Raw genomic sequence first — 21,999 nt, 5'->3', positions numbered from 1 at the left:
GTCTCCAGAGAGAGACTAGGGCAAAGGACAGAACACACCACGAGTCAGCAGGAAAGAAACAACACGACAGAGTGGGAATGATTCTCTGCGCTTCTCTCTTTACATTTGCCTGTTCTCATCATCATGAAGTGTTTATGCCGAGGCAGAGAGAAAACCAGCAGCTACAGGGACTTTGTCTTAGATTATGGCAGTAATTTTGATGTATAAGCAAATTGACTTTGCTTTATATCTGCGTTATGATCTCTTAAGAATTGAGGCATTGGTTTATTAAATATTATGCAAACATTTTGTATTTTAATCATGTATTTTGTTTGTGTGTTTTGTAATTCTACACTGTATTGGCTGTTTATGTGAACTCTGAAAAAGAAAAATTAGAAGTTCAGAGGAGTCCAAGAAAACAGAGGCACCCTGTTGTCCATGGAAAACACTGGCCTTAATGAGAAACATGGCTTCCAGGCCTAGCTCGCTTTTATGTAACTGTGGAAACTTAATCAGGCTGCCTAGTGTTTCTTTCCTTTATCCTTGCAATGAGGAAGTCAGCCCAACCTGCTATATCTTATAAAGTGGATTTATGAATATATTAAGCAAATGTCTGTAGGGAAACATTATAGATTAGCCTACCTACCCTGTGTGGGAATGATTGCTCTATTGTGTCCAAACAACCTGGTGTTCCAAATATAAATATTCCCTGTACTTTAACATTCTTGGCCTTCTGGGTGATTGAGCATAAACTCAATATTTGGCTCAGAATCATTTCTCCAAAGTCATATAATCATCTTATTCTGCATAAGTTCCCCTACTAAGACCCCTGTAGAACAACGCATTCTAGAAGACAGTTTTTAAGGCTAGTAAATGAGATTGCATCCATTAAAATATATGTGTAATGTATGTGTGATATATGCATATGTTATTGTTATATATTATGTTGTAAGATATTTTCAGGCATTAAAAAGACTTGAAAATTACTAACAGTTGCTTTTTGCTTGGTATTTAGACAAAATTTCAAAAAAAAAAAAAAACATAGACTTACCAAAAAGTTCCTGAGAAAGACGTTAAAGATGTTTCAGAGTCACTTTTTAAAAATAATTTTAAGTTCATTGTGCCATGTCACCAAGCCCATTATTAACTGAGTTTCTGTGTCTCTGACTGCAGAAAGAACGCTGTTCAAGAGGCAGTCTGAGCACCTGTCCTTGACTGTTTGTAAAGAGAGACTCAAACGTCTTCAGATGGTGAAAAGTTGCTTACTTCAGAAATGTTTTTAAACATCAGTGGAAACATAAACACTAAATAAGCCACATTGTTATATTTGGGAGGACTGGGCTTGTTGCAGTATTATTATTATAAATAATCATCCTGGACAGAAAACAGAATTTTTATAGCAGGAGACTCTAACACAGTTGTACTTAGATCTGCTGACCATCTGAGGGAGTTGGAAGTTAGCAGTTGCGTCTCTTGTTGATCTTTGCATATTTTAACCCAAATATGGTAAAGGGAGGGGCTACAGAAGGGAGTGTCCATAGAATAAACAGGCTCGGACGTCGTGACAGAAACAATTGTTAAATACTTGAGAATTCTGTACTTTGCACTTCTGGCTTAGATCTAAACTTGGAAACTTTGCTGAGGAGTTAAGCGTCCTTTGACCTCCTCTCTTGTGAACTGCAGAAATCAGACCAGTCTACTTGGTAAAATGACTGCTTGTGTTGCTGAAGAACCTATTAAAAAGATTGCTATCTTTGGAGGGACTCACGGAAATGAGCTGACAGGAGTGTTTCTAGTTACTCACTGGCTAAAGAATGGTGCTGAAATTCAGAGAGAAGGCCTGGAGGTGAAGCCATTCATAACCAACCCAAGAGCAGTGGAGAAGTGTGCCCGATACATTGACTGTGACCTGAATCGTGTTTTTAACCTTGAAAATCTTAGGTAAGACTGTGATCTGTACTCTGTGAGAGCTTGCTTGTGTGAAAAGCAGTAGTCACTGGGAGGGAGAACACGTGCTTGCTCAAGTCAGTGGTCAGACCCGTACATAGAGCGTCCTTAACCCATAAGATCACTTTCACTTTTAATCATGCTGCATTGTGAATTATGCAGCTACCCAAACCCAGCATTCACATGCTCTGCTGTAAACTTTTTACAGCTCCAGGCTTTGCTGGTTATTCCTTTTTTTTTTTTATTGTATGCCACGCAGTATACAGCAACAAATGGGAAAGATTATTATTTCTGACTCATGTGTCTTGAAAGACACAAATATAATAATCCTATGCATGAAATTTGTGTTTGGGCAAGCTTGGACAATGTGTGAAAATAAAAATAAGACTCGAAATTCTTCTCAAAAAATAAGAATAAGTCAATGTTTGGTCGTTATGTAAATTAATTTGGTCACTGTAAACATGCTGTTTTGTGGGAAATTCACCACTGTGCTTTCTTGCAGGATGTGTTTGTGGTAAAGTTCTAGCTGAGAAAATGATGACGTTTTGACTGATGCTTGTTGAGTGAAAGAGTGATTGGGCATCCAGAGCCTGAGCACATCAGGGCAGTGTGCGGCCGGAGGGAGAGATGTGTTCATCTCTAGTGGTGGGGTATCACCGCTGAGGAAAACGAGGGCTGAAGACACCTCCTCCAACCTCTCTGAATTTGGGTTACAGCTGATTTAGACAGTTCCATGTGGTGTGTGTAGTCACCACACTCTAGGTTGATAAATACCAGTTATTTCTTCCCTTGTCTATATTATAATATTTGCTATTGTATATGCCTCTAAGTGTTTTTCCTAGCATCATTTTTTTAACCTAAAAATATTGTTAAGCATGTACCAGGTGTTGCAGATGTACAAAGCAGTGTACACAATGGTTTTTACACTCGGCTGGTTGGTAGACTGCTAGCTAAGACGAAAGGCACCCAGAGGAGCACCTAACGGCTTTAGGTGCTTGCTTTCTTGTCTTAATGCACTAGGTTATGGGAGGCACTGTCGATGCAAGTACCTAAACTCTTGGTAGTTTTTATTTTGAGACAGGGTCTTACTAAACTAACCAGGTTGGCCCTGAGCTTACTCTGTAACTTAGGCAGGCCTGAGCTTTTGACCCTCCTGCCTCACACTGCCAAGCAGTTGGAATTATAGGCCTGTGCTAGCAGGACTGGCCATATGCTTGTTTGTTGATAAATGCTAGTTAGAGAATTCCTCGGCCCAGTCTTATCATAGAACAATAGATAAAACAAAATTCACCTTTACAAAATATTTGCTTTCCCCGGAAGTTACACAGCAGTGCTATTTTGTGTACCAAATAATTTTATTAGCAAAATTTAAATTTTAGAAATACTTTTATCTTCATGATTGAGGTTATATCAGGACAATTAGTGTTTATTCACCTAAAATAGCTATTAACTAGCACATATATGACAATTAAGATTTGTTGAAGAATTAATCCTTTAACCTGTGTATTAACTTTCCAGATAGCTCTGAAGTGGATTGGGGAGAGTTTTCTTACTAAGAACAGCCAATAGTACCTGTTCAGTGACAGGTTCACATTCTCTTTCTTAGTCTTAACAGTCTTTGGAAGTTAGACAGCTCTGTCTCACGGTGGTTATGAAAATCATGAGATAAATAACCAATGAACCTCTCCGCCGTCTTCTAGGCAGCTGTCTTTTCCTCATTTCAGTGGTGGCACCATTACCCACAAGTGCCTCACAGAGGCAACCTTAGAGCCGTCTCTGCTCTCCAGCCCCCTTGACTAGTGTGGTAAGTTCTCCCACATACTCTTTACAGAACTCCACAGAGCAGCCAGGCCTGCATTCACAGGTCTGTAACCTCTGCTACTCAGGAAGCTGAGGCAACTTATCAAGATCCTTCTTTAAAATAAATAATTCAAGAAGTGGACTGAGGTTGTATCTCATATGGGAATAGTACTTGCCTAGCATGGATAAGGCACTGGGTTCTCTCTAATGCTATAAATATTGTATATACATATATATAGGCACTCCACAAAGCCAGACTTCCTCTGTGGACGATAATATAGCCTCTTACAGGACCTACATACATCCAGTTTAACCCAGGCTTCTTCCCATGAGTTCTTCATGTGGTGACCACAGCACTGCCCCTAGCATAGAAATCTGCTTTCCCATGCTGGATGTTCTTTTTAAATCTACTATCCAGAATAGATCTAAGCAACCTACTGTTACAACACGGCTATTATAGCAGTGTGGCTACTAATGCCACCCAAGGTCAGTCCCCTGTCTATTCTTGCAGTCTGGTCCCGTGGGACTCTTCTTACGGTAACTGGACCCCCCAGGCATAAGAATTCAGAGTGTCCACTATCTTTCAAAACTTAAAACCTTGACTCTGAACATCTGAATGGGTAATGGTGTCATTTATCCACATGGAAATAAATAAGATCTGGAATGAGATAATATGAACTAATCTTATATGAACTAACTTATAGGAGTTAACTTTGAAAAATGCCTGTGGGGTGTGTGTGTGTGTGTGTGTGTGTGTGTGTGAGAGAGAGAGAGAGAGAGAGAGAGAGAGAGAGAGAGAGAGAGAGATCACATTAGGAACTGTATTTGATTGCAAATAGAAACTTAAGAATAGTAATATAAACTTCTTTTTCATGAACTTTATATGCAAATATAGGTGGCCCCGGTACAGTAGCTCCCTGATGTCATCAATGCCTTTGGCTCGTCTGTCTTCCCACTGTACTTTTCTTCACATGCTCTGTTTTATTCCTTATGGTCTTGGCTTCATTATCACAAAAAGGCTAATGCACCTTCCTGATTGCAAATGAGATTTCCAAGCAGGAAAGACTCTGATACAAACTATTTTTTTAAAATGGCCAGATAATATAAATATATAAAATTATGTTAAAAGAATATATGTTTGGGAAACAATAGAGAAGTATAAGTTTAAGCCATTATCATGTATAGAACACCCTCGGAGCTCTCTTCCATAGTCAAACTGAGAGGCCGGGTGAAGTGTGCTGACACAAACAGTGCTGACAGGCAGGAGGAAAGGAGAAGAAACGAGTGAAATCATGACAACAATGAATAAAGTAACAAAAACCTTTGTGAATTCTTGAATCTCTAAAATTGTAAATTTCATTCAGACAACTGCAGGCCTATAATTCTAGCTACTTGGGAGGCTGAGGCAGGAGGCAATCCTCCTCCCTTCCCTACAGAATAAATGTAAAGCCAACCTGAGAAAATTAGCAAGACTGTCTCAAAATTAGAAAGAACAAGAAGGAGGTGCTAGGACTGTAACTCAGTGACAGAGCTCTTGCCTAACTAGATGAGGCTCAAAGTTCAATCTTCAGCACTGTAAAAAGAAATAGTAAAGAGAGGGTGGATAGACACATTTGAGAATATAATGATCGCCTATCAACCCTTGTTCCAGAAAAATTATGTAAGTAAGTTTGGTAAGTTTTGTACTTTGGAAGGGTTTGTGGTTTGTTGTTTGTAAAGCATGTCCTAAATCATACCCAATCTTCAATTTAAAATCCCAATAAAGACATAAGCACCTGAGTTGAACTACGTCTTTGCACGAGAACCACAGTGGCGGTGGAGAGTGATGTTTGGACCCATAATAAATAAGCAATGCACCATAACTACAAGGAAGTGCATATCAAATTAAGGACTTATGTTTTTTCAAAGTTGAAGACACATGGTAAATTCCACTTGCAAGGCCTTACCCAAGACCAGCCACATAAATAAACCTAGCATTTTTATAAGCACGCCAGTGCAGCGCCAGATATATGGGATCAGCAGGAGAAAAGGTGCAGTTTTTCATTTGCGGAAGTTTCTGATACATTTTCATGTTCTGCACAGGTTTTTAATATACACGTGAGGTTTACAGTTTGTTCTTTGTGTACTGTCCCCATTGTATATTTATGTTATTGTAGCCATAGATGACGTTATTCTTTTTCTTTCTGCTAAAACAGCAAGGAGATGTCTGAGGATTTGCCATATGAAGTGAGAAGGGCTCAAGAAATAAATCACTTATTTGGTCCAAAAAATAGTGACAATTCCTACGACGTTGTTTTAGACCTTCACAACACGACTTCTAACATGGGTTGCACTCTTATTCTCGAGGATTCCAAGAATGACTTTTTAATCCAGATGTTTCACTATATTAAGGTAATCTCAAAGTTATTAATTTATGTTAGCTTGGGATCCTTTCTATTTAAGTCATTGAAAGATGTCAGGAAGGCGGGAAAAAGAGAAATGGATTGTATCCCATGGCCAAATGTGAGGCTTGATGAAGTGCTACACAAAGGAAGAGGCAGTGCTGGCAAGAAGAGAAAAAGAAGTAAAACAGTAAACACAATGAGGAAAATATTTTTTTTTCAAGACAGAGTTTCTTTGTAGCCTGTTCTGGCACTAGCTCTTGTAGACCAGGCTGGTCTCGAACTCCTAGAGAACCGCCTGCCTCTGCTTCCCGAGTGTTGGGATTAAAGGCGTGCGCCACCACCGCCCAGCAGAAAATAATTTTTAAAAAGTCTATAAATACTTGACTATACAAAGTTATAAATTCTATCCAGATAGTCACCAAGCATGGTGTTTGGTAAAACCAAATAAAATTAATACCAAAATTTAAACGACACAGTTGAAACATGTCAATTGCACAGCTTTAGGAAACTCCAGAGATCATTCAGGGTTGACTAAAGTGTAAAGACAACGAGTCTTGGCCTCCTCGCATCTTACCCATGGTCCCATTTGACTGAAACACCTCTGCTGGGCAGTGTGTTTCATGAGTGCATCAAGACTTCAGCCCTGGCAGCTGGTACATCCTCGCACCCACTGCTGAGCATGATGACACGCTCAGCTACAAGATGAGGCTCAAGAATGAAAAATTCCACCATCCAGTATCTACAACTACAGAAAAATTTGCTAGAACAGCAGCAGTATCACAAATACTGAATTATCGGTTTATTATAATAAATATTCTTCCTTCCTGAGAGCTGTTATGACTTAATAGAAGGAATTTGACATAGATGTCTAGGAGAACCTGAGTTCAAATCCTGACTTTCTTATTCATCTCCCAAAACCTTGCTTCCCTTATTTTACAAAACAGGCATGATAACACTTAACCTCATGTAAATGCTAAAAGTCTTCAATGCAAAGAAGAGTTAAAGCACTTAGCTTCTGATGTGACTAACAGCCCTTTCCTATGATTGGCAGTATGGAGGCCAGAGATGCCTGGAGTTACTGTAAAAGATATTAACCAGGAGTAATTTGTCAGAGCTCTGGCAGCCTTCCTCAAAAAGTCCCCAAAAGGATGGACACAGTCAAACTGGACAAAAGTGAAAAGCTTTCCCCTGCGAGGAGAGCTGCTTCTATACGTGAGCTTCTCCCACAGCACAGCACCTGTACCTCCATGGTGGTATGGGGTCGGCTCCATGACCAAGATCTATGAAAGACAGCAGAGAAACAGTGTCAGGCCCAGCCACTTCAGCAGAGGCTCCAAAAGTCTGGCCAACTCGTTCCTCCAAGCACTGGAGAGGTCAAAAGTGGTAGAAAGGGACCAAGATGGGTGCCACAAGCTAATACCTCAGGGACAGAACGATATGGATAGGGACACCAGACAGGTGGTAGCTGCCAACAAGAAGCGTTAGAACAAAAGATGCTGGGTTAATAAATTAATAAATGTCAAGGGTAACTATTTCTTCTTTTCTCTTGACTTTTAACAGTGACTACCTAGTGCTTCTGGGGTCACAATGGGGGTAGGGTTGGGGAGACCACAATGTAGCAATCTTTTTTGCTCTCTGAATAAAAAATTGGATGCTTTCCTTACCGTATGTGAAACCACATGGCTTATAATTTATGAAAACCCAGAGGCTAGTCTAGGTGTAGTGGCATAAACTTCTAATCCCAGAATTCAGAAGTTAGAGGCAGGTGTGGGTTTGAGATGAATTAACTCTATGTAGTAAGTTCCAGGCCACCCAGAGCTCCATAGTGAAATTCTTGTCTCAAATTGAAACCTGGCTCAATTTCTCATTGAAATAAGCAGAAATTGTGGAGGAAATTACCCAGCAGCTGTAGAGATCTGGACCATAATAGTAACAGAATTTAAGGCCAATACTTTGCCGAATAGTAGTATAAACAAAGATGTAAACAAAATGTTTTCAGAAGTAGTCAAATATGTTCAGAAGGAATATTTATTTCCTATTTTTAGTTTTCATCTTTGGGTATTGTCTTATGTACCTTTTGCCCAGAAAACTAATATATTTTGATTTTATATGTAATTCATTTGTTGGTTTCAAAGCTATAACAGTGGGTTTTAGAGACTATTTCATAAGACTGTCTGGCTAATTTTAATTATGATATAAAGCATATTGAAGGGACTATGGACTCTGTAGCAGCCAAGAGAACAAAACATACTTTGCATACTAAGAACGATGTTTTCAATTCTGTTCAGACTTCCTTGGCTCCGTTGCCCTGCTATGTTTATCTTATTGAGCATCCTTCCCTCAAATATGCAACCACTCGTTCCATTGCCAAGTATCCAGTTGGTAAGTTGTACTTCCTACTGCTGGCACAGGTAAAGAAAATACAACCTAACTGAAACACAAAGAACATAATCTAGCTCCCATATCATTAATCTTAGAATGATCAGGTGAACAGATTAACTGTAGGCAAACCCTAACCATACCTAATTTCCTGAATTTCTCTGAGCAGATCTCTAGATTTATTCCTAGTATTTTATTTGCTGTAACACTCGACTCTAAAATTAGTCTGATGTTCTCCTCATTCCCAAAACTCAAGAGGAATAGAACAGTCTCTTACTCCACCAACTGTATTGCATACAGGATTTGTATATTCCATAGGTAATTGTGTGTCTGTTGGAGATCAGTCCTGTGCTAGGTCTTTAGGATGTAGCAGTGAACAAAACACACCATCTTACCTCAAGGAGCTCAGGGTCTAATGAGAAGATGGGACTGTAGTCAGATAATTACTCCATAGTGCTGAACTGCTATAGTAGGGGGTGGCTCCATTCTGTTTCCAGGGTGACCTACTAATATAATTAATTATCTACAACTACACTGCAAGAAAAACTGCTACTGCAACTCAAATCTATTTTGTTAGATAGCAGATCTTTTTTTTTTTTTTTTTGGTTTTGTTTGTTTTGTTTTTTGTTTTTCGAGACAGGGTTTCTCTGTAGCTTTGGTGCCTGTCCTGGAACTAACTCTTTTAGACCAGGCTGGCCTCGAACTCTCAAAGATCCACCTGCCTCTGCCTGGAGGGGATGGCTCAGCCGTTAAAGGCTAGGCTCACAACCAAAAATATAAGATAGCAGATCTTTTAAACAAGAGTAATTTGAAAGAGACTTGAAAAGTAATGGAAGCAAATAAGTTTCTTTAAAAAATAACTGACTATTCAATTGGTAGGATGTTTTGTCACATGGTTAAAGTAATGTATTATTATAATTAGAGAACTATATCCAAATATATACACATTATATAGGCTAAATATCCAATAACATTACATAGTTTAAATAAACCAAAGCTTTGGCCTGAGCCTATAACTCAGTGACAGAGTCCTTGCCTAGTATTCTAATACTTCAAAATATATAGATAGACGTACAGATAGAGTGACAAAATAAAAGAAAACCAGAGCCTAAATGATACAGGATAAGGCTGTGCTTGCATAGCAGGTATGGGGGCTTTCATCCAAATGCCAGCACTGCAATAATAATAACAGGATAGACAGCCTGGTTCCATTTGACACTGAATAAAAGGATAAGACTTCTGAAGTCTGACAGATCAGGCTTGGTCTGTGATATTTGTGGTTGGTACATTTTTAAATTAGAACAAATGTCTGCTGATGTGCTGTCCCTTGCAAATAAAGCTAAATTTTTAAACATTTTAATGCAAGGAACTATAAGTACATTATAACTAAGAAATGCTGGTGTGTTCTCCTGATTTTGAAACTTGCTTTGGAGTTTATTTATTAAATGATGAATAAAAACACTGAATATCAAGAGAAAGAAACACCTTTTTATTCAACATTTTGTAGTCACAAAGAGTGTCCATACAAACTTATTTTAGCTGCTAACAGTATAAGGACCATCCTAATGCCAAGTTGCCTCAAGTCTCACTGGATCCTTCTAGATAAACTTAATTGTAGTTTGCTGCAGGCAGCCTGACAATCAAACCCAAGCATATCCATTCACACTCCCCACCCTCAACACAGACGAGTAACTAGACACAGTCTTCTTAGATTTTAGGCATAACCTCATCTCAAATTTAGCACTTTTTATGACCCTTGTTTCTTCCTTTCCATCCTGAATGTGTCTTGGTCATATCCTGTGGATTTAACGATTCTGCACTGATGAGAGATCTTGGGCCGAACTTAATTTTGGTTTTGAAAAATATTCTCATCTTGGGAAAACAAACAAGATTCTTGGGCATGAAGTGCCCACCTCTACCACTCTGTAGCCCTTGCCCTCCATGTAGATCTACTACACCACATCTTCTGCTTCCCTCACAACAACATGAGGGACCAGCATCTTCTTACTCTTCACATCTTCTGCCTCCCTCACAACATCGTGAGGGACCAATATCTTTTTATTCGTCTGTTCCACAATCTTTACTGTGGTCACAAGACATGCACTGTAGTTCTCTAAACATCATTAAATAAAGAGTGTCTCAGGTCTCCCCTGCACATCCTTTATTTGGGTCCTTCAGTCACTAGAGTGCTATGATTACTATAAGTGCCTTAAGCCATTCAGCACTTATTCTTGAGCTGAAAACAAGATACTTTTGCCTTGTACTGTGGATACTCAACCAAAACTCTGATTCTGTTAGAATGAAGAAAGATGACTTTGAGGTGAATAAACAACCTCTCCTATGATACACAGACATATCCAGAAACATATTTTTCAGAGTTTTACAAATTATTTATGCAGAAATAAATACCTTACCAAGACCTATGATACCATGCATGTAAAGAAAGGTCTATTTATACACATAAGAAAAATAAGCACAACAAAGATTTTACATGAAACTGATAAAAAATATAAGTTTTTCTTTGTTTGTTGGTTGGTTGGTTGGTTTTTGATTTTCCAATACAAGGTTTCTCTGTAGCTTTGGAGCCTGTCCTGGAACTAGCTCTTCGAGACCAGGCTGGCCTCAAACTCATGGAGATCTGCCTGCCTCTGCCTCTCAAGTACTGGGATTAAAGGCGTGCACCACCGCCTGAAAATATAAGAAGTTTTAACAGACTAGGAAATAGTAGAAATGGGTGAAAATCAGATGAGGGTAAAGGAACTTATGAATTTTGTGGAATTAAATAATGGTGTGCAGTATTAGAATTTGCAAATGGTTTAAAGGAGAAGGTGGTGAGTGAAGGGATGATTTGTTGGAAGCTGGGCAGGAGAAAGGGACTAGACAAGTGGTTTAGAGAAGGAACATTCTGTAGTGGTGAGCATGGAAAAACATGATAGTACAGGCACAGTTTTACTGGAATAGAAGAAATGAATATAATTTTACAGAAAATGAAGAACAAACGTTGCACCATCTTATCAGTAAGCTATAGATATAGTGTTATAGTAAAGGCAAGGATGTTGCTCAAAAGTCACATAAACTAAACCCAAGCTTAGTTAGATAGATTTCTGACTACATAGACATATTTCATACTGCTAAGGTAACTATGAAGTTCATGACAGTTTCTCGTTGTGGTTACCTATTACTTATCAGCCTCACTTGGTCTGCATCTTTTACTAAGTAGTAAGTTTTTAATGTTTTGATAATACTGAAGGGCATAAAAGAAAAAGATAACCCTGAGTTCCTACTTCAGCACAGCTCTGTGGGTTTCCATGTTCTGTATTTACTCTGACATTGTCTCTGCTTTTTTCCGTGATATTAAACAGTCCCAACACTGGGATCCTAGATCTTTATATTTGAAATGCTTGTTCTTTCAGAGTATTCTACTGCTTACATAAAAGTGATGTGTCTGCTTCTGTACATAGGTATAGAAGTTGGTCCCCAGCCTCAGGGTGTTCTGAGAGCTGATATTTTGGACCAAATGAGAAGAATGGTTAAACATGCTCTTGATTTTATACACCATTTCAACAAAGGTGAGTGTTGGGTGGCGGTTGTTTCCGTATGTTTGTGTACATGACTTATCTATGAGGGGGTGACTCTATGTAAAAGTTAACCACTAAACATTGAAATATGAAGAGAATCTAGGTCATAGTTATCACATTTATGATCTTAACTAGTTAGCTGTGTGTGTTTGGGGGGGGGGTGTTGCCTTCCCACACCGGGCTGGTCTTGAACTCTCAGTCTTCCTGCTGCAGTCTTCCAAGGGCTGGCATTACAGATGTGTGCCATAGTCCGTTCCTAGAAGGAATGACCAGTAGAAACAAACAAACAAACAAAAAGCAGCTCTCAAAATAAAGCTCCCAAATCAAGCCATTTTCCTTATCCCGTTAATTTCCATTTTGAACAACAAAGACAGCTGAAGCCCACCCTGCTGTGAGGGTCTAGAAGGCTAATGGATCCTGGGGAGACATTTTCTTCAATGGCATAGCCACTAGGAAGCTGCCCGTGCTCCTGTAAATTCCCTCGCCATGCTTCTGTAAGCAGTCCTAAGGAAACTTACTGGGTTAGAAGAAAGACACAAAGAGAGAAAGGACTGGGTGGGAAGCAGAAAGTGATGAGCAGGAGTGGTGAGGGGAAAGGAGAGAATAATGGAGCGTCAATGTGATCAAAACTTATTACCTACACATTTGAAAATAAAACCCATCATTGTTTACGGCTAATATATGCTGGATAAGAATATAAGAATGACTAGAAAGTTCACAAGTTCAATAAGCATAAGATGTTCAGGATCATGAGTAATCCAAAGGAGTACAAAATGTTTTCACTCATGAGATTAAGAAAATATTCAAATCTGCTATTTCTGATACTAAGTTTTGGAAAAGCTGTAGGAAAAAAAAATATTCTCATTCCTTTCTGATGATCATGTAATTTGGTAAAGACCTTTTAGGGTATAATTTTATAGTATTTTATTTTTGCTTATCTGTTGTTTGTATGGGAGAGAGAGTGTGACCTATGTATATGGTATACAAGCACGTGTGTGTCAATGTATTGCTGAGCCATGTGAGGACTTTGAATGCCCTGTTCTACGACTCTCTGCCTTATTCCTCTAGGACAGGATATCTCACTGAATCTGGAGCTAGGCTGGCAGCCACAAACTGGGCAATCTTTCTGATTCCTTCCTTTCAGTTCTCTATGTTACAGGCACACATGGTCACATGTGGCCTATTATTTCAGTGCTGGTGCCCAAACTCACGTCCTCATGCTCATCCAGCAAGAACTCTTACTCTCACTGAACCATCGCTGCATCCTCAGTATATCCTTCTTGAAATGCACAAACCGCAGGATCCAGCAACTCCATATCTCAAAGAAGCATCATTGCATGCACATCCAGTGTATTACATAAGAGCTGGCTGCTACAGCTTGTCTCCAATCATAAAACAATGGAAATGACCCAAATGTTCAATGGCTGTGAAGAATTAATTAAACTAAAATTGGACTAGTCTTCAAAAGTGTTAATTTTTCAAAATCAAGCTGTTAATTTTGGAAAAGCAAGATAGCTCAGTGGGTACCATCACTTGATCTGCAAGCATGAGGACCTGAGCTTGAATATTTAGCACCCACATAAAAATCCAGGTGTAGCTGACCATTCCTGTAGCCCCAGTATTTTGTGGGGCAAAGAACAGTGAATGCTAAGATCTCACTAGCCAGCCAGCCTAGCCCAAATACCAAGTTTCCAGTTCTGTGAGAGAACCTGTCTCAAGCAATAAGGTAGAAAGTGACAAAGGACAACACTCAACACCCTGCTATGACTCTCACATGCATGCGCATGGTGCTCACAACCACATACCCACATGCAATGCACACACACACACACACACACACACACACACACATACATTGTAAACCAAAGCATGCAGTAAACAAATTGACTTTAAAATAATAGTAGTAAGCTAGTGTGATGGTTCGTTCTATAATCTAAGTTCTGAGGAGGCTGAAGTAAGAGGTAAATGAGTTCAGTGTTCAAGACTAACCTGGGCTACCCAATGAAACCCTGTCTTTACAATAATTGATTTATTATCACTTTCCAGAACTGGAGTGTGTGTGTGTGTGTGTGTGTGTGGTATGTGTGTGTGCATGTGCGTGCATATATATATATATATAGGAAAAGCACTAGAAAAAAGCACACTAAGCTACAGCAGTGATTACTGAGAAGAGGGCTAAGCGAGACTAACTTAGTTATAGTCAGCAAGAATGATGATTTTATGTATTATGTCTGTAATTAACAACTGGGTGGTGATTGGTAAGGAGGTATGTGAGTGGATCTTCTGCACATCTGCTCACTCACTCAATAAGTCTAAAGATATTCTAAGAAGTGCAACAACTATACAACAATTTACTTTAAAAGTTAAGAAAACTTTAAAGGTGTCATAGACATCCTATGTAAATAATAATTCCCTTAGGCCACATTGAGGAATTATAGTTCTGATGATGTAACTAAAGTGCAGCTCAGGGCCTGTGGCAGGTATTGCCCCTTAGCCTCAGGGAGCATCTCCTTTGGCCACAAGAGCTTCTTGTATGTGGGAGTCCTTTGACCTCCAGAAAGTCATAAAACTGAATATCAGTTCTTATCACCCTTGTCTGAGGTCAGGTCCATGCTGTCTGGTGGAACTGGTGTTGGGAAGATCAGAACATATCCACAACAGGCCCTCAGATGCCAGGGGTCGAACCACAGTGTGTTAAGAAATTAAACAACCAGGTGGAAGGCACAAACCTGACGGAAGACATGGTATCTTAGTCAGTGTTCTATAGCTGTGAAGAGAAGCCGTGACCACAACAACTCTTATAAAAGAAAGCATTTGGTTGGGGATTGCTTACATTGACAGGTTTTTGTTCATTATCACCTTGATAACGGGAAGCACGGCAGCCTGCAGGCAGACATGATGCTGGAAAGGTAACTGAGAGTTCTACATCTGGATTGTCGGGCAGCAGGAAGAGAGAGACACTGGGCCTGGCTTGAGCATTTGAAACCCCGAAGTTCTCCCCCAGTGATGCATTTCCTCCAACAAGGCCACACCTCCTAACCCCTGTCAAGTAACTCCACTCCCTAATGACCAAACATTCAAATATGCGAGCCTATGCGGACCACCACACATGGTTTACAAACACAGTCTGTATTCCCTGTAACATGGATGTGGGGTGGTGACTACAGAACACCCCTCTGCATCCTTGCACCACCCAGGCTGTTCTTCCCTTCTTCTTAAATCTGGCTTGGCCATGTAATCTGTTTTTATGCCCCAGAAGCTTGAAAAATACAGCACTATGGAGCTTGTTTTCTTACTGTTCTTGGGAACCCCTCTTTCCATACTGATAGGAAAAGGTTACAAGATGGAGAGCTCAAGGGCCCCAGCACACAGTCACATAGATCAATCTGCAGCCTCTCAAATGTCAGACATGAGAGTGGGGCTATCCCATACCATTCAGCAGCCAGAGGACCTGCCAGCTCACCTTGCATGTGTCATCGAGACAATCAGAAATCAGTCAAAGCCAGACTAAACCAGAGGAGCTGCTGGTCACCTACAGAATCACAAGCTCAATGTGTTAAGCTGCTAAGTTCTAGGCTAGAACGTTGAACAAGAAAAGTCAGCTAGAAGTGATGACCCATCTCCCCATTCCAATTCCACTCCAAGGAAAGGAAGGCTTTCCTCTAGGCTTTAGCCACAGCATGCTATAGCCCTCCATTGGACACAGGTTTCAGTGTTGGCTCAGAGATTGCCTCCTGTGTCTGTGAACTATTGCTGCTAATATTTCTTGGCACTGGGTTGTTTAGTTTTGCAGCATCTTTGAGGGTTGCACTCCACTGTTGAGCAGACTCCCTGCATCCCTAAAGGTCCCACCTCAGGGGTTGTCAGATGTGCAATGTCCCATGACGCTGAATTATGTGCATTGTCTCCTTATGCTGAATCAGGTGCAATGTACCCATTGTGCTGAAGCCAGCTAGCTTGCTGGATGTCTCTGTGAAGACACACAGTCGCGCAGTGTCAGAAGGAAGGACTCTGCCTTAAGCTCGTCCAAACTTTCGTCTGACAGTTAATGAACACAAGCCTGCAGAAGGCCAGCGAGTTGCTCAAGAATAGGAAAACCAGAAGAGAACCCAGCGGCTCTCTTGGTCGTGGTCCTAGCAAACACTGAAATGTGTACCTTCTGTTTCTACCTCTGTCTCACGCACTTGTGGGGAGTATACTGACAAATAACTCCAGAGTGTGCTTGGCTTCTTGACATTTATGAGCCTCCATAACAGACTGACTGCCTTGTGGCACTCTTCACTTCCTTCCTTAAAGTGCCAGCTTCCGTTTTCCTAGGACATTTCTTCCTAGCTGTGATTAACACATGCCATCTCTTACCACAGGAAAAGAATTCCCTCCCTGTGCTATTGAAGTCTATAAAATAATGGAGAAAGTTGATTATCCAAGGAATGAAAGTGGAGAAGTGGCTGCTGTTATTCATCCTAATCTGCAGGTAACATCTGTTTCTTTGAAACACTGAAAATAATAATATTCTACTTTGAGGTATAATTTTACTTCCATACAGCATTTTGTGCCCATTAGCTAATTTATTAGTATTTAAAGTATCGTATCAGTCAGACTTTCATCATTATAATGAAATAAATGACAGAAAAAAATCTAGTAAACTGAAAAAGGTGTAATTCTGTTCACCACTCTGGAGGCTTCAGAGTGACTGCAGTACTTTGGGGTTGTAGCAAAAGCACATGGTCAAGACAACTGCACAGGTAAGGACGTAAGCATTTGCAGGACAGGACCACAGCCCCCTCCAGAATCCTCAGTGACCTAAAGGCTTCTCTCGAGGAACCATTTCCTTCAGATCCACAGCTCTTCCTGATAGGACCACTCTTAGGAACCAAGCCCTTAACACCTGGACCACTGGAAGACACTACCCACCTCAAACTATAGCAGGGAGGGCTCCAGACCCTCTCTGGGTATTTGCCACATATAATGTGTGCTGGCTCTACGGGCACATCCATGAGTGTGGCCTATAGTCTCGTGTGATTCATAGTCTGGAAACAGTGAAGTCCGATGTACTATCTAGAAATGGTGATAGCCACAGACTGTAACCTCATAATGGGTGGGGGGGAGAGACATCCAAACAAGACTTCCAGAATTGAAAATGCCTACCCATATGCAATAGTAGGTAAAATTATATACATTTTATTTGGCTTTTAATTTTTTTTTGAGAAAGGGTTTCCCATTGTTGCCCAGGCTAGCTCAAAGTCATGATTTTCCTAACTCAGCCTCCCAAATTTGGGATTACATTAGTGTTCCACCACACCTCAATGTAGTTTTTAATTTCTGAGCCCTTATATTTTTATATTAGAATAGACATTGAGCATGGTATTGTGGTGCATACTGATAATTCCAACACTTGGGAAGATGAGACAGCAAGATTGCAGATTTGAGGTCAACCTGGGTTACAGTGGGAAACCTTGTCTCCAACAGAGAGGAGATGGGAAGGCATGAGGATGGAATGTCAGAAGAGAAAAAGGAAAATCAGAACTGTCCCATAGAGACACAGCTATGAGGGACAGATCTCCAACTAATGTTCTCTGCCGCTGGCCATAGTTGACACCTCCCTGAACTTGTTTTTCTGGGACATTCCTGACATGGTCCCATGACTCTCCTCTGAATCCCAGTATCACAACTTGCCTAGTTTAGTCAATAACACCAGTGAAGGAGCTCTCGGGGCAGTTAGGAGGTTGAAGTCTGGAGAGGTCAAAGGACATGTCAGGGAAGAAGAGCGATCTCAAACAACTGCAACACCCACTCCATCATTAGACCTAGGAGTAAAAGAGGTGAAGGGATGAAAAAGACCTGGAAGGGTGTGTGATGCAAGGCTTTTCAGCCATGAATACATATCACCTAGAGAGCTTTCTATTTAAAAAAAAATTAAATTCTTATAAAATACATCCTGACTACAGTTTCTACAGTCCCCCCCCCAACTTCATTCCTCCCAACACCTCCACCTCCCTTCTCCCCGAGACATTTCCCTTCAAAAAAGAGAGCTTTCTAAAAACTGACAGTGTCAAGCATCTCAGCTAATCTGACACTATTGGCTTGAGTATCCATGGTTGAAAATCACTGATCCAATTCAGATCCCTACTTAAATGGCTCTAATAGCCATCAGGCAACATCATAAAGCATCCTGCCCGCAAATTCAGACCAATAGAGCATATCCTGCCTTTAGCATCATGGAAATCAACTGGAAACCAGAGGAGCCATGAGCAATGGTCTTTAAAGACAGTGTGAGCTAGAGAGGAAGAAAACAAGCTCAGGAAACAGGCAGCTGACAATGCCACAGCATCCTCAAGCACGGGCCTATTCAAGTGTGTTCTCCTCAGTGACATCCTTCAAAGATGCAAAAGCAGGCCTGGGGAGGTTGAGAAGGCAGGATGAGAACAGTAACCAACTTGATTAGTGTTGGGTCCCAAAGTCAGGAAAGATTGTTGGAATTGTTAGACCATAAGGAAGGATTCAAGTTAGGTCCGGTGGCACAAGCCTGTAATCCCAGCTACTTGGGGAGGCTAAGGCAAGAGGAGCACAAGTTAAAGGCCTTCCTTGGTCATAAAGTGAGTTCAAGGCCAGCCTGAGCAAACTAGTGAGACCCTGTCTCAAAGAAAGAGATAGAAAGAAGGCTTGGAGTATAACCCAGTGGTACAGCTAGCATGTGCAGAACTCTAAAGTCAGTTCTCAATATCATTCTCTCTCTCTCTCTCTCTCTCTCTCTCTCTCTCTCTCTCTCTCTCTCTCTCTCTCAATTCTATAAGAGAGATTGATAGGTCGTTATCTCAGTAAATATGTTTGAATATCTACTAAGCCTGTTCTCCCTGGGATAGAAGATTCAGGACCTGTGTTTCTGAGACGAGGCTAATTCTTTTCACTGGTACAAGAGTATTCTAGCCTCCCAAGTGATTCTGAAATGTAGCGGTGGCCGAGAAAAAGTACTGTGGGCAGCTCTTCTCAATTTCAGTCAATTTATTCACACGAAGATTGTTTTTCAGTGGGTCTCAGCAGGGGTGGAGTTCTACTTTTCTAACAGCCTCCCCGGTAATGCTGATGCTGCTGTAAAAGTTAGGAATGCGGAGGACTAGGCCCTGCCCTGGCCTAGATAGTCATCTTAGCCCAACTCCCCAGATGTTTGTCCAGAACAGCAATGCTGGAGATGCTCCAGGGCTCCTGTGGTCTGAAGCATTAGTGTTAGAAGGCTCACATACATCCCAACGCGTCTCTCTTGTGTCTTTTCAATAGAGAATGTCTTTTTTAATGGACAATGTTAGTCATCTACAGTCTGACAGAAACAAATTAAAAAGAGGAGAAAAAGCCAAATGTAATTCATTAATGTATTTTGATGTCTCCTGAGAGGATCAAGACTGGAAACCGTTACACCCTGGAGATCCCGTGTTTGTGTCTCTTGATGGAAAGACTATGACACTGGGTGGAGACTGTACCGTGTACCCCGTGTTTGTGAATGAAGCCGCATATTATGAAAAAAAAGAAGCATTCGCAAAGACAACCAAGCTAACACTCAACGCAAAAAGCATCCGCTCCACTTTGCACTAAAAATCACTGCCAGTTCACAGTTCCTGGGAGTCTTGCAAGCCTCCAGGACTCTGTAAACGCCCCAAGAGCAGAATTGTGCCTTATTCTAGTTCTTTTCCTCAACACTTGGTCCCATGCCTCAAGCAGTAAGCATCCAGGCCAGTTTCTGAAAAAAAAAAAGAATAAATTAATGAATGTCTTTCAAATATATTCTGAATGAGTTACATACTGCTCATTCAGGCAAGTGTGTTTCTGGTTCTGTGTTACATTACATTGCATTGCATTACATTCTGGTAGCTTTAACATAGCTTCACATTCAAAAGATAACATTGAAATCAATGCTATGTGCAATTTACCACGTAGCAAGACAGTGAGATAGATTGAATGCACATTTTTAAGTAATGCATAAGTACTTCTAAAAACTAATACTACAGAATATTTTTAAGTTTTGACTTCTGTAAAGTCTTCAGAATTTCTAATTATATGTGATCTTGTTTATGGCCATGGTACCATGAAGGAGTGCTGTCTAATTAAATGTGATTTTTTTTTGTTTTACATGTATTTATTTATTTATTGTGTATGTGTGTGTGCGTGCACACTCACATTCAAGCCACAATATATATGTAAAGGTCGGAGGACAATGTTCAGAAGCGGGTTCTCTCCTTCCACCATGTGGATCCCAGGGATCAAACTCAGTCAGTCATGGCTATAAGCACCCATACCTCAATAACAGTCTGTAAATTTTTATGTGTATGGGTGTTTTCTTGCATGTATGTTGGTACACCACATGTGTGCCTGATGCCCTCTACAGCCAGAAGAATGTGTCAAATCTCCTAGAAGTGGAGTTACAGACAGTTTGAGCCACCATGAGGATGCTGGGGATCAAACCCAGGTCCTCTAAAAGAACAACCAGTGCTGTTAACTACTTAGTCATCTCTCTAGTCCACTGTAAAATCATATAGATAGATAGATGATAGATGATAGATAGATAGATAGATAGATAGATAGATAGATTCTAGACATTTTAATATATACATATCTATTTAATCTATACATGTGCGTAGTTTTATCGACTTTCAGTTATATTTTATTTTGATTGAGTCTATAACAATCTACATATCCAGTCCCCTCATTTATAAAACGAAGGTGATCGTTATAATGTCAACATAATAATGGTACCCCTGTTAGGATTAAACAACTAACGAATGCTAGAGCTTAGCTCAGTGCCTAGTGTCCAAGATGCATGTCATCAGTTATTTTTTTTTTATTCTTTTTTAATTAAAATTTCCAACTGCTCCCCGTTTCCCATTTCCCTCCCCTCCTCCCACACATTGCCCCCTCCCCCCACTCCCCTTCCCCATCCCCACTCCTCTTCTCCTCCCCCCAGTCCATTCCCCCTCCCTCTCGATACTGAAGAGCAGTCCAAATTCCCTGCCCTACAGGAAGACCACGGTCCTCCCACTTCCATCCAGGCCCAGGAAGGTGAGCAACAAAACAGGCTAAGCTCCCACAAAGCCAGTTCATGTATTAGGATCGAAACCTAGTGCCATTGTCCTTGGCTTCTCATCAGCCTTCATTGTCCGCCATGTTCAGAGAGTCCAGTTTCAACCCATGCTTATTCAGTCCCAGTCCAGCTGGCCTTGAAGAGCTCCCAATAGATCAGTTCCACTGTCACAGTGGGTGGGTGCACGCCTCGTGGTCCTGATTTCCTTGGTCATGTTCTCCCTCCTTCTGCTCCTCATTTGGACCTTAAGAGCTCAGACCATTGCTCCAATTTGGGTCTCTGTCTCTCTCTCGATCTATCGCCAGTTGAAAGTTCCTGTGCCATTCTTCTTGGCCTCTCGTCAGCTCTCATTGTCCGCCACATTCCGAGAGTCCGGTTTTATCCCATGTTTTTTCAGTAGCAGTCCAGCTGACCTTGGTGAGCTCCCAATAGATCGGCCCCACTGTCCCAGTGGTTGGGTGCACCCCTCATGGTCCTGACTTCCTTGTTCATGTTCTCTCTCCTTCTGCTCCTCATTATAACCTTGGGAGCTCAGTCCGGTGCTCCAGTGTGGGTCTCTGGCTCTATCTCCATCCATCGCTAGATGAAGGTTCTATGGCGATATGCAAGATATTCATCAGTATGATTATAGGATAGGTTCATTTCAGGTTCCCTATCCTCAGGTGCCCCAATGAACTAACTGGGGACATTGCCCTGGGCATCTGGTAGCCATTCCAAGTTCAAGTCTCTTGCCACCCCTTAGGTGGCTCCCTTACCTAAGGTATGAGTTTCCCTGCTCCCCTATCCAACCTCCCTTTATCCCCAATCACCCCAATTCCCCCATTTCCCCTCATCCTCTCCTTCACACTTTTCTCTCCCCATC

The 21,999-nt window shown here is 40.9% G+C and overlaps 1 protein-coding gene across 1 annotated transcript; it reads left to right on the top strand.

Moving 5' to 3' along the window:
* The first annotated feature begins 1,535 nt into the window (after positions 1–1,535).
* Positions 1,536–20,162, top strand: Aspa (aspartoacylase). The gene is made up of 6 exons (XM_057774895.1): positions 1,536–1,920; positions 5,922–6,117; positions 8,399–8,492; positions 11,951–12,058; positions 16,432–16,541; positions 19,457–20,162. The coding sequence occupies exons 1-6, from the start codon at positions 1,688–1,690 to the stop codon at positions 19,652–19,654; spliced, it is 939 nt and encodes a 312-aa protein (XP_057630878.1). The 5' UTR covers positions 1,536–1,687; the 3' UTR covers positions 19,655–20,162.
* The last annotated feature ends 1,837 nt before the right edge of the window (positions 20,163–21,999 follow it).

The sequence above is a fragment of the Chionomys nivalis genome, chromosome 7 (assembly GCF_950005125.1).
Source record: "Chionomys nivalis chromosome 7, mChiNiv1.1, whole genome shotgun sequence".
Lineage (NCBI taxonomy): Eukaryota > Metazoa > Chordata > Mammalia > Rodentia > Cricetidae > Chionomys > Chionomys nivalis.
Note: the sequence above shows the minus strand (reverse complement) of the source record. Positions and strands in the feature narration are given on the sequence as shown.

Bases quoted from the DNA above. Each gene is read 5' to 3' on its own strand.
- Aspa (XM_057774895.1), top strand. From the start codon at position 1,688: ATGACTGCTTGTGTTGCTGAAGAACCTATTAAAAAGATTGCTATCTTT. The intron at 6,118-8,398 runs GTAATCTCAAAG...AATTCTGTTCAG, and splicing joins AGATGTTTCACTATATTAAG to ACTTCCTTGGCTCCGTTGCC. The intron at 16,542-19,456 runs GTAACATCTGTT...GTCTCCTGAGAG, and splicing joins TTATTCATCCTAATCTGCAG to GATCAAGACTGGAAACCGTT.